Source organism: Sordaria macrospora, chromosome 4 (assembly GCF_033870435.1).
Source record: "Sordaria macrospora chromosome 4, complete sequence".
Classification (NCBI taxonomy): Eukaryota; Fungi; Ascomycota; class Sordariomycetes; order Sordariales; family Sordariaceae; genus Sordaria; species Sordaria macrospora.
The window spans coordinates 2,103,455-2,116,971 of record NC_089374.1 but is presented as its reverse complement, the minus strand read 5'-3'; the positions used below and the strand labels follow the sequence as shown (position 1 = coordinate 2,116,971).

Below are 13,517 nucleotides of genomic sequence, written 5' to 3'. Positions count from 1 at the left end.
CTCCCGGGAAAGGGTCTATCCAAGTGATTTGAGCCATCCTTTCTCCCGTACCAGGTTGTCATCGGGAACCGAGGGGTATAAGAAGCCATGTTAAGATGTCAACAGGGGCATTGTGCATACCGACAACGGTTCACTACCACCTTATAACCTGCTTTCCGGGATGGTCAATGCGATTGCCAAATCCAAGGATGAGAGCGAAAGACTGTGTTGTGAAATTACTGATAATCAGCGCGAAGTCTGGAAGATGCCCCTGTGAGAGTTCACTTGAACGCAACTTTGTAAAGAGAAAGAAGACATCACGCCTGCAATGACAAGAAGGAGGATCCAGCTCGCTATCTTAGCGCTATGCTTGGTCCAAGCGTTTGCTGCGCAGTGCTTGAACGACATTAACAGCTGTCTTAGCGGTATGTTTACCCTGTAGCCAACTGTTAGCGGATGCCCTGTTGCTTGACGTAACCGTCTCGTTTCAACCTTCCGGCCTCGCCTTAGAGGTATCGCGATGACTTCGAACTCGAATTGTCGTCTTTGCTTACTTAAAAAACACTTGATCACTAACACGCTGTTTTTTACATAGCCATTCGAAATGCGCCAAGTGGCAGAAATGCGACGGCAGACTGTTTGTCCTTTCTTGAGCTGCAAGCTTCCCCCACGGGAACACCCAGCCGAAGGACGACCACGACCACGGTGACCAGCACACAGAGGGTCGCAACTCTTACACTACATCGCTCTGCGACCGTTGCCAGAAAGACAGGGCAAACGAGCTCGACAGCTTCTGAAACCGGTGATAATGGAAATCATAAGCGGTCCGAAGGCGAAGACGATGCTCTCAACGAGGCGGCACCGGGCCACTTACCCGTACCGCCGGAGGCCCTCCAAGAGCGGCGGGTAACCACGAGCCCAACTTCGATGACACTACCTCTGTATGCGAAAGAATGCGCCTCAGAAGCCGGTTACTCTTTGGCATGCTCTTGCTTGGGATTCCCTCGAATCACTAGAGCTGCTGCTCAGCCAGTCACTACGAAGACGGTCACTGTGATCAGGACAGTTGGCAACGTTACTCTGCCGCCTTTCTTTGCCAACACTACAAGACTAGCAGGAAATGGTACAGGAACGGTTGGAAGTACGATACACACGGGGAAGAGTAGCGGAAGAACCAATTCGACACGCCCAACAACACTGTTTACGAGTCGAGTGTCGTCTTCTAAAGGAGTAAGTAGTGGTTGGGGCTTAAGCAGCGTCTCAAGAACAACAACCTTGTCGAGCTCCAAAGCAATTTTTAAAGGAACAAGCAATGGCTCAGGGTCAATAAGCGTTTCCAGCTTGTCAAGTTCTTCCACCACTAAGTCGACTGTCCATGTGGTGAATATTGCAACGCTGACGACGACAAAAGAGCCATTATGGGTGAACACGACATCTACGCGCAGCCATCTAGCGGGCAATACCACGCTTGCCCCTTATACTGACTCTACGGCAGTGTTGGCAACAGCATTTGAGAACATTACAACTTCCTCACGGCTTAACGCTACTACCAGTGTCAATTATTCGATCCTCTTAAACACCACAGCGTCATGGTATAAGGGGACCTCCACCAGCTCAATACTGGCAGGCACCGGAACGGGAGTGATCTCAACAACCGCGAGTGTCAAGTTACCGATCCCTCAGAACACTACGGCCTCATGGTACAACGGCACGTCAACGAGCATTCAACCATTGGGAACCGGAACAGGAATCATTCTCACAACCGGAATGGGCAGGCCCATCACAACCACCAGCGCAAGAATTCCTTACCCCCAAAACCCCACAGCCCCATGGTCCAACGGGACATCAACCACCTTTCCGCCCCTAGGAACCGGGACAGCAATTATACTCACAACCGGCACAGGAGTAATCCTAACAACCGCTCCATTCACGTACTTAACAACAACAACAACAGTAATAACCAGCGCCCGCTTCCCCTTCCCCCTAAACACTACAGCCTTCTGGTCCAACGGAACCGCCACAACATCATCTACTATCCTCGGCACCGGTACAGGTATCGGCACGGGGATAATCATCACCGGCACAGGTTATTACAAATCTACCCCTACAACCACAACATCAGCCAAACCAACAGCAACAGCAACAGAAGACCTAACCTGCGGCGAAACCACCACTCCCTTCGCCCTTCGCGTCACCCAACCCGGCGGTACCTTTGACAAATGGTTCGTCCACGTCGTTGGCAACGGGCTACTGTTTACTAGCAGTCAGAGCCAAGGAAGCGCGTTTAGTGTCGAGGGGACTGGGCATTTGTGTGCGGTGGGATATGGTGATTCAAATGGGAAGCCGAGGATTGCTGCTGTTGGTGTTGCTGGTGCCGGTGCCGGTACGGAGGAGGATGAGACGCATACTGAAAGTGGGGAGGCTGGTGAGGGACCGGTCTGGATGTTGAGACAGGGCACCTTGAAGGCTTATTGGGAGGATTATAAAGCTTTGGAGTGTACGAGGGATGGAGGAGGGTTGAGTTGTGCCCCTGCTGCTAATGGGACGAGTGCGGGTGCGGTTGCGGGCGCTGATGGAGGAGGTGGGTGGGTTGGGTGTGGGTTGATGTTGAGTTTGGGGAGGGATGTTGATGTTGGGTATGGGGGGTTGAATTGCTCGAGTATTGCTTTAGAAGTTGTTGAGTCTTAGTTTAAGGTGGGTATGTAAATATGATAGATAGCCTTGGAATAATGGGATCACCCAAGCTTCTGATTATATTAGTTTTAAGACCGAATTTTGAATACGATTGCAAAAATGTAAGCTTCTAGTTCCTCTAGCCTCCTTTCGTATTATAAACAGTGATGATGTACCTACCGTCCTCTGTGTGAGAAGGAGTTGGGAGAAGAAAGAAAGGAAATATCGTCTGGAGGGAGGGAGTGTGATGTCCTTTTGAGGTGCGGAGAAAAAAAAGAAAAAAAAGATATGTTTGGTCTCTCCCGCCGGGAATTGAACCCGGGTCTCGAGCGAATCGAACTGATGTTCAAGCTTGACAAGCTCACATACTGACCACTATACTACGGAAGATGTACAACTGTTAATCAGCTGTCGTAGTTGGTTGTTAGTGATTGCCGTGGTTGGTGGTCTTATAATATTGCATTGAGGATGCGCATGCTGTTAGCAATTAGCACCACGATATTGGGGGGCGTTGGCCGGGGCGGTGGAACAACATGCACGCCGGTCTTTTTCGTATTTCTGGTTGATTTTATCCTACATACGGTTGATCTGTAACTCGAACGCAATGTCGAGGTAGTGATCTTGGAGCTGGTGGAACAACTGGGGTTGTACATCGCAGTTGAGCATCTCGCTCACATAGCGACAGTGTTCACCTAAGCTGCTGGGAAACGAATGCACGTGTAAACGAATCACAGAGAACCGATCCGTTATCGAACAGCAAGACGATCTCGAACAAAACAACTTTATATGCAATGCTAAAATATGAATCCAATTTTTTTTCGTACATCCTCCTGGTTCTGTACATACCCTCTCCAACCCTCTTTCCACTGACCCTCTAAGCCATCAAAGCAATATGCTTCAACTCCTCCTGCACCAGCTCGCCGACCTTCATCGGCGGGTAGCTCTTCTCCTCACCCTCATCCCTGCCCAAGTTAAACTGCTCCGCCCGCAACCTGTGCGCCTCCTCAGCGAGCTTGGGGATAGGAGCAAGATCGTGATCCGAGTTCAGATGCCAGAAGAAAGTCGAGCTGATGCGGATCAATGGGCGATCGGGGAACTGCTCCTTGCGCTTCGCCATGACATCGACAGTGCGCTGGTTGACGACCACCTCGTGGAAGCCGGCCTTGATCAGACCACCAGTGATGTGCTCGAGCTGCTTGCCGGCTTGCACCAAGAGGTAGTTGCCGGGAGGGATTTTGACGGCGATGCGCTTGCCCGTGTTGCGGGCCCAGATGTGCAGACCTGGGTAGCGCGAGCGGCCGTGGATGGTGAGGAAGTTGAGATCGGTGTGGAAGCCGGCGAGGATGGTATCCTTTTGGCCGTACTTTTCGAGGTCCGAGGCGGTGGGGGCGAGAAGATGGGGGCTGTTTTGGGAGGAAATGTCAGTCTGATTCAAGATGAGAAACCGAGGTTGGTGTTTAGGAAACAGATGGACATACCCGTATTTGCCCTCATCCTTAAAGGTGCCAGCAGGCAGGCCGAGACCAACGGCAGTCATCTCAGTGAGACCCTCGACGGCGCTCTTCATCGAGGTACCCCACTGCTCCATGGCCGGGTTCCAGCGCTCCTTGATGTGTGGCGCCTGAGGAACGACATTCTCCGAGTTCAAGCCGGGGAACTTGGTCTCGTAGGGAGGCTGCTCGGCCATGCGCCAGAAGAAACGGCACTTGGGATCAGGGTGGTGGCCGGAAATATCCAATGGCCTCTCCTCGGGCGCAAGGCGCTGGATGACGTTCAGACATGGCTCGTCAACGGCGCACTTGGGCTTCTCGGTGTTCTCCAGAGTGACACCAATTTGCCAGCTCAGCTCGGGACGCTCATCCTTGCGGAGCTCCTCTTCGGGCTGCGCAAAGTAGTCTTCGAGGAGATCGAGGAAGGTCTCGTTGTCCTTCTCTGCGACGCGCGAATCGTGGAGAACGAGGGCGCCGTAGGTGATGAGAGCTTTGGCGGCCTTTTCGCATTCGGCCTTGACTTTGGGGGAGTCAACGGGGTTGTTGAGGTAGACGTCGAGGTCGATGACCGGAAGGTCCATGGAAACTTTCTGGGGAAGAAGGCTGCTCATGGTGAATGCGGGGGTGGGGTTGATTGCCGGCTACGGTACTGCAGATGCGCTGTGATCAGGGGTTCGAGGATTTGCGATACGCCAAAGTCAACAACACAATGGAAGAATTCGATATTCAAGAAAAGACAGAGATGTGGGCTTGGGGAATTTGTTATTGACAGGTTCAAGACGCAAAGATATGGCAGTTCTCCAGATATCAAGGTTCAAGGCTCCTCGACAACATTTTTTCTTCCTGGGCAAAGCGTGAAAAAGATTCTGGTCGCGACCATGACAAGGCCCAAACAGGAAGGTCCCCCGCATTAAGCTGGCGATGAAGTCAAATGGTGCCTGTAACGTGCCTCTAATGTGGTAATCCTGGGCGCATCTGGGTGCAACCAACACAAGCCAAGACCCAATTCTCCTCCTGACTACCGAAGAACTACCAGAAAATGTAAAGGATAAGCCCTGAATCCGGCGATATCCGCCCTCAACCGCCCATCTGGAGGTGTCTGGATGCTGGTGGCGAACGTAATCAAGTGCCTCGCCCCGGAGATACAGGCTGGAAACGCACTGGTGAGATGGGCATTTGCCTGTTATCTGCCTGGGGCGAAGAATTCACATGATGCCAAAAATGGATAACGGTCGGGGGAGGTTGGGAAAGGGTTGGTGATAATGCGCACACGATGGAGTTGGTGTTTCCTAGAAGGAGAGATAATGGCGAGTCAACAATGAATGGAAGGCAAAATCCGATGTTGAACAATTGCCGTCTGAAGAGTCCAAAAGTACTCCGGCAGAAGAATGTAGTTAGAGTTGCGAGTTCATAAGTACAGCACCCGAAGAATCTTCCAACAATTACTACGACAGCTGATCACAGCTGTAAGTCTTCCGTAGTATAGTGGTCAGTATGTGAGCTTGTCAAGCTTGAACATCAGTTCGATTCGCTCGAGACCCGGGTTCAATTCCCGGCGGGAGAGACCAATCTTTTTTCCTTTTTTTTAAGCATTCCTGCTCGCACCGTTAAGCTAAAACCTCACTCGCGGATGCATCTTTTCTTTCTTTGTGAAGCTGTTTTTTTTTTGTTTTTTTTTTTCCATCGTGGGCGAGAAGTCTTCGAGATTCGTCTTGATCGTGGATCGACTCCTATTTTGGCCGGACATTGCCTTCTTCCTCGGTCCCGTGTGAGTTCTATTGGTGAGGTAGCAATGATGAGTTTCAAAGTGCTGAAACACCGACTGATAAACTTGAGCAAACTTCTATCGCGGGTCTTCACTAGCTTTCCCCGGAGTCTACAACTAAAATATGATCAATCACCAGGCCACGTGGTATGTATGAAGTCGCATTGCGATGAATCCCTTGCATCAACTTTCATTATTCCTAGCGCCGACCTGCATCAGACACGGGCAGTCTGGCGGCTGTTTCAGTTTCTTCTTAGTGTCGATGTCGGACATTCAAGGACCATCGAGCACTGGCATTTCGGTTCGTTCCCAAAACATCCATTCCCTCGGTATTCATTTCTTCAGTTACCGAACCGAGCCGGAGGAAGCCCCGGTGTGTCTGGGCCGGGTTTGAGAACGGAAGTTTTGGAAGTTCAGTCCAGTACGTAATAAGGTGGTCCGTAATCTCACGGCCCTCACCGCCGCCCACCGGGGACGACAGGGCAGAGGGTAGGTAGGTACCGTACTGCGCGGTGAAACCCGGGCCTACCGTCCACATTACGGAAGAGAATGATAAATGGATCACGATGACTTCCTTCCATGAAGAACAACTACACGCCTCCTAGTCTCGACGAAAGTAAAATTACGGTTCAGATAAAACTTCCAAGTTTGCGATTGTTAGATGGTGGTGATGACGCAAATGCGCAATTGCCGAAGGTCTAGTGTAGTTGTAGAAAAGTGATAAGATCGAGATTCTCTTTTCCTCATCACCTCGTGTACCGGGATTTTCGCGGAAGGGTAGCATCGTCGCATCGTGGGAAAATCAACATGGCAAGATGCGGTTTAAACCCGATCTGGCGTAGCACTCACGCGAGCACATTGCCGAAATTCGATGAGATGAACGGGGATCTTGAGAGATCTGCATGCGATGGGGGGACTTTCCACTGGGAATACGATGTCTTTGATGGCAAGGTGGTCGAGATGGTCACGGTGTTGATGAAAATGTTGGAACTTGTTCAGCTGCGGTTGTTTAACTGGAAAGAGTGGGAGTGTATAAGATATCTCCACTGTTGGGAAATTGAGGGAACCCCACCCCTTACCCAAAGTACCGTTTCTCGCATTTTGGGATCTTCGGTCATCGTTCCGCAACTAGTTTTCAGGCGAGTGGATAAACCCGATTAAAGAGAAGGTCGGGGGATACGGGATAAATGTGCGAAGAGTTTTCGAAGACAGAGAGAGAGAGAATGGAAAAGTTTTGTCAAAAGAACCGAACATTCATCGAGCCTCGGGCGAGCCCAAAAGATGCTTTGTGTGAGATGCGGCTTCGGAGATATCAGGATCAACACCCACGGCCACGGAACGGGTAAGACTTTCGTATGAGACTGTCAGTTCTACATCGCTTCTAGAATGGATTAGTGTTGAATGCAGGTCTTGGCTGCTTTTTGAGATGCCTTTTAACCTCTTCACAAAAGTGGTCTGTAACAAGTCATCCGGAGGATATGTCCGCGCTGGCTTTCCGCTCTTCGCACGAAGAAGGTTCATTGCCCGCGGGGCTGTCGCCGGTGACCGCCTGACCGCTGTCAGCAGTTGACAAGGACGATGCCTGCTGTCGAGCTGCAGGTTTAAAATGAAATGAACGGAGGCACGACGATGCGCGAACTGGACCTCGATTCATTATGCCGGCCGTCAAAGCTGTTGGACCGTTTGGCACATATACACAGCATGAAGCCATTGACCAATCAAGGTTGAGATGATTCAAGAGCTCGAGATCTCGAGATGAGGCTTCAACTTGGAGTGCAGCACAGATCTAGGTAATCTCCTTGGTTGTGGCACAGCAGTAGTTTGTGCTTCTGAGATACTCGTTTCCTCTTTTCCTTTCGGCCCTTCATTCAAAGGGACCTTGACAGAATCATCCGAATCATGGTTAAGAGGAGACTCTTCTTGATGACCAAAGGTTTTGGTTTACGATGACCCGGAAATTACAGAAACACTCAGACTTTACGCCGTACGGTAAGACGGAAAACGGAGCAGACTGAAATGTGAAGAAACTTCTGGACGAAGTGGAGAGGCCCTACGAGGAGTTGTTATTTTCTCGAGCACTTGGCAGCTGCGTCTCACCTTGCAACCCCACATTGCATGGCAGGAACCAAGGGCGCAGTCCGTGCACGACACCACCATCTCGACGGTACCTGCGTCTGACAGATCGCAAACTTTCTCCCATTGCAGTTTAGCTCCATCCTCTTTTCCGACCCTTTTCTCCATGTTTCATTTCTTTTCTTCTCTTGCCCGCCGTTTGGAAAAGGCTTCAGAGTGCCCACTGCGAGCACCAAATGTCTCGGGAAGGCTGGCTTGTCTTGCAGCTTCGCTTCTCAGAGAGACCTCTCACGTCATCAGATGTCAAGCAGACGACCATGTCAACAAAAACGAAGAATCAACTGAGTGACCTTGCAGGATCGTCCTACTTGCATCGCAGAGAATGCACGTAGCACACAATGGAGGCAAAGCTCTTCTCGAACTGGTGGATGATCACCAAATACTTCGGTCACGAATGGAGTACACACACTCCACTTCTCTCCGCTACCCTCCGGCTCACTGCCTCACTGCCCCCATCGCTCTCACGGAGGCCAGCACAGAAACATGGCAACTTCCGATCTTTGGAAACAGAGCACCGGAACCATATTTCGTTTTTAGGCCATGGAAACAGGCATGTGTACTCCTCACATGGTAACCTGCCGGGCAACGCAAACCACACCCTTTTTCTTGCCATCCGTTGCAACAACACACCTATCTGCGTACAATGTTGCTCGTGGCTTACACGCTGAAGATGAGGACAACCACAACCATTTTAACGAGTATCAACGGTTGAATAAGCAACCTAGAACCGGTGATTATCTCTTTCACAACGTCAACCAAGGGCCTGCTCTCGACGTTACTCAGCATTGTTTCTCCTTGGCCTGATGGCCTGTCCTTGGCCTGACATACGCCACACGGATATGTATCTCCATGTAGGAGAGCGAGACCCGACCCCGGCCCTGCCTGTGATTTCTTTACACAGCAGAAAAGGCCTCTGAAACCTAACTAGGGCTCGCCGTTTTATGAGCCGTGTATAGTCGAGCACGATTCAGGACTCATAGGTAGCTCCGGCAAGCCAGGACTACTATACCGCGTCTCACGGAATAAGCCTTGGTCCTTGAATCGGAGATGACGTCCGACCCTCGCATCTTCAGCTCAAACCACCGAACTCGTGGATCGGGCCTAACTCTTGCCCTCGAACGGTTTGTGAGGACATCAATATGGTAACCACCCGTCTCTTGGCAGCTCAAAGCCAAGTGTGGCCAGGCAAGTCCATCACCGATCCCAGCTACCAGGTTCCGTTTCGTTACAAGATACGGACGGAGGGGACTGGAGATCATCACCATGCCAGTCAGCTGGGAAGAAGTGTAGACCTTCATCGTCCTGCCCCCCTCACGCAACGCACTCCAGCACGTCTTCGGCAACGAATCTGGGAACGGCTTGGCAGGTACCGTTCGAACTTCGAAGCGAAGGCGAACAGACGGCCGGCTGGAAACCAGGCCAGGTACCAGGGGCATGATGAACCTGAACCTCTGAACCAAGCTTGTCACCCCTGTTCCGTCAAAGAAAAAAGTTCTCTGCTTGGAATAACAAGGAGCATCTCCAAACCCATGTTTACCCACCTCCATCTCAACCCTCATCCCGGACATCTAATGGATCCACACGTAAGGCACGGCATCGAACGGTACCTGGGACCTGCAGCTGCCTGCCTGCCAGCCGTGTACTGTGTCCAACAACGAGGTCGTTCTCCAGAGTCACTCATGCAAGCGGTACATGCGCGAGCGAGCGCGGTCCTTTTCTTTCTTTTCAGCTCTTCTTCTATCTTCCTTGGTACATACATGGTACCTTATTATAGCCCTAGGGTCAGGTAAATACATTTACCCTATGATGCCCACCCTCCACCATCTCACCCATCTCCCGCGAAGTCCGGGACGGATCGATCTGATTTCTCTTACTCATCTCTCTTTCCCTCACCAATGGCTTTTCGCTCATGAAATCTGAGCCTTTTCTCGTTTCCATCCATCCATTCATTCATTCAACTACCGGCTTGCTAGAGTCCAGCTTGTCTGTCTGTCCTTGTCATTCGTTCATCCGACCTAACCGAAAACGATCCCCTTCAGTCTCCAGTTTCCTCAAACTCCGCTTCCGACTCCATGCCTCTTGTCTCCCGTTGACAAGCCTTCCTTGTCCAAAATTATCGAACTGCATTCTCACCAATCCCACCAATCCCGGATTCTGTTACAGATACCTACCTACCTACCTACAGTAAACACACTGAGAACAAGAAGAGGAGTTGGGACGTTTACACAAAGCTTCTTCCGTCATCGTCGTGGGGATCTTTTGCAGCTTTGCATGAATCTTGCTTTTTCCATTTTTTTTTTTCCCACTCAATCCTTGGAATATTATTCGAATCGAATCTTCCCTACACCCAAAATCGCTTGATTCCCCAAAGCTCTCGGATTCGATCGGTTGGGAATACCCGATACCTCGACTTAAATCAACAACACACCAACCGGCTGGTTACCGATAGACCTGGACTTGGACCTGAAACAGACTCCCTCGAACTATCCACATCGAACTACAGTACAATACAGTACAACACAATCACGACCAACTCCAAAAAAGGATTCCAGATACCTAGTCGTTAGCATTCACATGACCAACTGACGGCTGGCCTGGCTTGTTTACCGCGTTCACCGCATCGACTCCATACCACGGTACAAAATCTCGGCTTCTGCGGCTTCCTCAATTTAGCTGCCATCCACATACATACCAATCCGGAAACTCCAGGGAAGGATCCGAGAAGCCCAAAGAATCATTTGGGGCAGTCATTCCCCAGCTTTCGTATTATCCAATCCAATCCGCGTGGAGCTGCTTGTTGCTGGTTATTCCGGTAGCTGTTTCATAATCCCCAATCCTCGCAATTCTCGACGGAAGAGGGTTAGTTACTAGCAATCGGGGTACATACACAGTACATTTTTCGTCGTCGGAAGCTTCCTTACAAACGGGAAACTGCAGGAGAAAGAGAAAGGCAGAGAAAGGGAGGTTGGGGCACTGTATTGGTCTGCTTGATTGCTTGCTTTCCAAGGGGATCATCAAAACCTGCAGCGGCAGCATACCTACCGCCTGTCAAAAAGAACAAGAAAGTTGTTTGTTTGCTTTTCTCAAACGGAAAACGCATAGACCACATCTTGTTTTCCGTCTGCTGACCGCCGACCTCTTTTTCCTCACCTTCCAAGCTAAAGCCTTCAAGGGCTCCTGGTTGATTGCTTTGCCCTGGCCATTGTTGAACCAACGTCTTGGGTCAATCGAATCGAACGAGAACTTTTACACGACACAACGCGGCAGGACGGGAACGAGGGGTTGGACTAGAGCCGGGGGAAGGGTTACCAAAATAACCTTCTTTTTTGACTTAACAGTACCCGTCGGAGCCGTTCGTTCGTTCGTTCGTTCGTTCGTTCACTCGTTCGTTCCACATTTTACCTTCCTCCCCTTCCCGAACCGCCACACGGCACGAACCACTGGGGTTAACAAACGAAAAGACGACCGAGAAGCCCGAACCGAACCCATAAGAGTTTCATAAACGAACCTCTTTCTTCTGGACTTTCGGTTCTTTCGTCCTTTTTTGTGTTCTTCCGCTCTTCGGTTCGACTATCATCAAATCATCAACACGTAATGGCGATACCACATGTGGTCCCAGCATTGCTGGGCGCAGTAGCCATCCTTGCGACAACATCTATCTTCGTCATTCATATTATCCTGGCTCGGTCATTAGCACAGGAAACTTCTTCGCCAGTCAAGACGACAGCTATCGTCGCCGCAGTATTTGAGGGCTTGGCACTTCTCACAACAACTTTCATCTTGGTGTCGAGTTACGTGGTTTCATGCTTGGTTAGGAGGTTCAATGGGGTATTGTTCGGAGTTGGACTTTTTGTGTGCTCGGTAGCTGCTGCTCTATCGATCGCCACCTTGGTGTTGCTCAGCAAAGATTCGGCGAAGCTGCCGACAGAGGTGGCGGGGACGAAGACGTCGGGATTCCTGGTTGGAGGCTCGGTGGCATTGGGAGTTACTTTTGCGGCGCAGTTTCTCTTCCAAGTCCTACAGTTCATCAGTGTTCGGATGGGTGATGCGGGCTTTGCGGGAGACGAGGAATGCCCGGCAAGGCAACAAGTCAAGGCGATCCCCTACCAGCAAACAAACCCCAACACGGAGAAGGTCCGCTTCGAAGACCCAACTGTGCCAGGGCGGGCAACTCCTCGTCCAAGCTATGGCCACTCGGTGGGCAACTCTCTGAGCTCGTGGCGCTCATCACTGTACTCAGTGATGCGTCCCGTACCCTCAAAGACCCATCTCCTAGCGAGCAGCCAGTACTCGCTCCCTCTGCGCATTCGCCAATCCGACTCCATCGACTCAACCGCCATGCGCGAGCACCACACCGCCATGCGCGAGCACCACACCGCCATGCGTGAGCACCATACCGCCTCCGTCGCCACGACCCTGAACGGCTTTGACTCCTGGGATACCTCCTCTGTCGACCCTCAGAACCGACAAACCGTCGTCGAGGGCGCCTCCGCTTGCTCGCCAACCATGCCACCCGCTCCCTTCCTCGAGACTATCCCCGCTAGTCCCATGGCCAGCGGACAACCCAGTCCTGGGCTACCTCCTACCGACAGCCAGCTAAACATTGGCAACAGCCTGCTCATCCCGCCCAAGAGCATCCGCCGCCGCAGCCGCTCCTTCAGCCCCGCCTCTATGCGGTCACTGGAGCTCGCGCGGGAAGCGTTCACCCAGCACGCGACGCACAGCGAGACGCACATCAGCGAATCACACATTCACCCTCTCTTCCGATCTGACTCGCCCACGCCCCCGGCTATCGTGTCTCCAGGGACAGTGGTGGTAGCGGCGCCCAACGGCGGACAGGTGCTATCAGATAAGCATAGCATTCGCACCCTAGCGAGGAAGCGAAGTGGGAGCTTGCCGGCGGTGTCGAGCCCGTTGAGCAGGCAAGGATCACTAGAGAGTTTCAGGACGAAGGTGACGAGGTATGAGGGCGGAAGTAGACCGGGAACGAGAGCCGAGGAGTTGAGGGAGGAAGATGAGGAGGGCTTATCTGATGAGGAAGAGAACGAGAACGAGAACGAGAACGAGAACGAGGAGGATGAGGAGAATGACGAAAGGGATCACATGATGATGAAGGGGAAGGGAAAGGCCACTGCTGTGAGCAGCCCATCAACTTCGCCAAGACCATCGTTGGCTCATGATGATCCGGCGGATCGAGCAATGACGCCGCCTATCCCAGGCTGGATCCTCGGTGCCGGAGCGAGGACGAGCTTTTTAGGGTATAATCAGCGGAAAAATTCAGGCCAAACACCTACGTCTGCGCCGGCTGATGAGGAGGAGGAAAATGTTGCTGGTGCTTCCGCTCGATGATGATGACGGAACATGGCATGGCAGGAAAAAAAAGGTTTCCTTTGTTCGATTTTGGTTGGGTGTACAGCGGGCATCGAACGGCCGGTTGGTTGGAGTGTTTGGTTGGATGCCCTGAAATGATGTTACGA

General features: G+C 51.6%; 3 protein-coding genes and 2 non-coding genes across 5 annotated transcripts; 3 read left to right on the top strand and 2 right to left on the bottom strand.

Moving 5' to 3' along the window:
* Positions 1 to 307: 307 nt before the first annotated feature.
* On the top strand, positions 308 to 2,667 carry SMAC4_02017 (uncharacterized protein; the record flags this gene model as incomplete). Its single annotated transcript, XM_003348948.2, has 2 exons — positions 308 to 404; positions 575 to 2,667. 2 exons carry the CDS (start codon positions 308 to 310, stop codon positions 2,665 to 2,667), a joined length of 2,190 nt encoding a protein of 729 aa, XP_003348996.2.
* A 282-nt stretch (positions 2,668 to 2,949) lies between these two features.
* On the bottom strand, positions 2,950 to 3,042 carry SMAC4_13629. Its single transcript has 2 exons — positions 3,006 to 3,042; positions 2,950 to 2,984 (listed from the first exon to the last, which is right to left on the bottom strand). It is a non-coding gene; the product is annotated as a tRNA-Asp (tRNA).
* Positions 3,043 to 3,407: 365 nt separating this feature from the next.
* Positions 3,408 to 4,931, bottom strand: SMAC4_02016 (uncharacterized protein). The gene is made up of 2 exons (XM_003348947.2): positions 4,131 to 4,931; positions 3,408 to 4,055 (listed from the first exon to the last, which is right to left on the bottom strand). Exons 1-2 carry the CDS (start codon positions 4,751 to 4,753, stop codon positions 3,527 to 3,529), a joined length of 1,152 nt encoding a protein of 383 aa, XP_003348995.1. The 5' UTR covers positions 4,754 to 4,931; the 3' UTR covers positions 3,408 to 3,526.
* A 682-nt stretch (positions 4,932 to 5,613) lies between these two features.
* Positions 5,614 to 5,706, top strand: SMAC4_13628. Its single transcript has 2 exons — positions 5,614 to 5,650; positions 5,672 to 5,706. It is a non-coding gene; the product is annotated as a tRNA-Asp (tRNA).
* Positions 5,707 to 10,941: 5,235 nt separating this feature from the next.
* Positions 10,942 to 13,389, top strand: SMAC4_02015 (uncharacterized protein; the record flags this gene model as incomplete). The annotated part of the gene is made up of 1 exon (XM_003348946.2): positions 10,942 to 13,389. The coding sequence occupies exon 1, from the start codon at positions 11,635 to 11,637 to the stop codon at positions 13,387 to 13,389; it is 1,755 nt and encodes a 584-aa protein (XP_003348994.1). The 5' UTR covers positions 10,942 to 11,634.
* Between the last annotated feature and the right edge of the window lie 128 nt (positions 13,390 to 13,517).

Excerpts from the sequence above, each read along its gene's own strand:
- SMAC4_02016 (XM_003348947.2), bottom strand. The coding sequence starts at position 4,753 with ATGAGCAGCCTTCTTCCCCAGAAAGTTTCCATGGACCTTCCGGTCATC. Across the intron at positions 4,056-4,130 it reads AAGGATGAGGGCAAATACGG|CCCCCATCTTCTCGCCCCCA; the intron begins GTATGTCCATCT and ends CTCCCAAAACAG.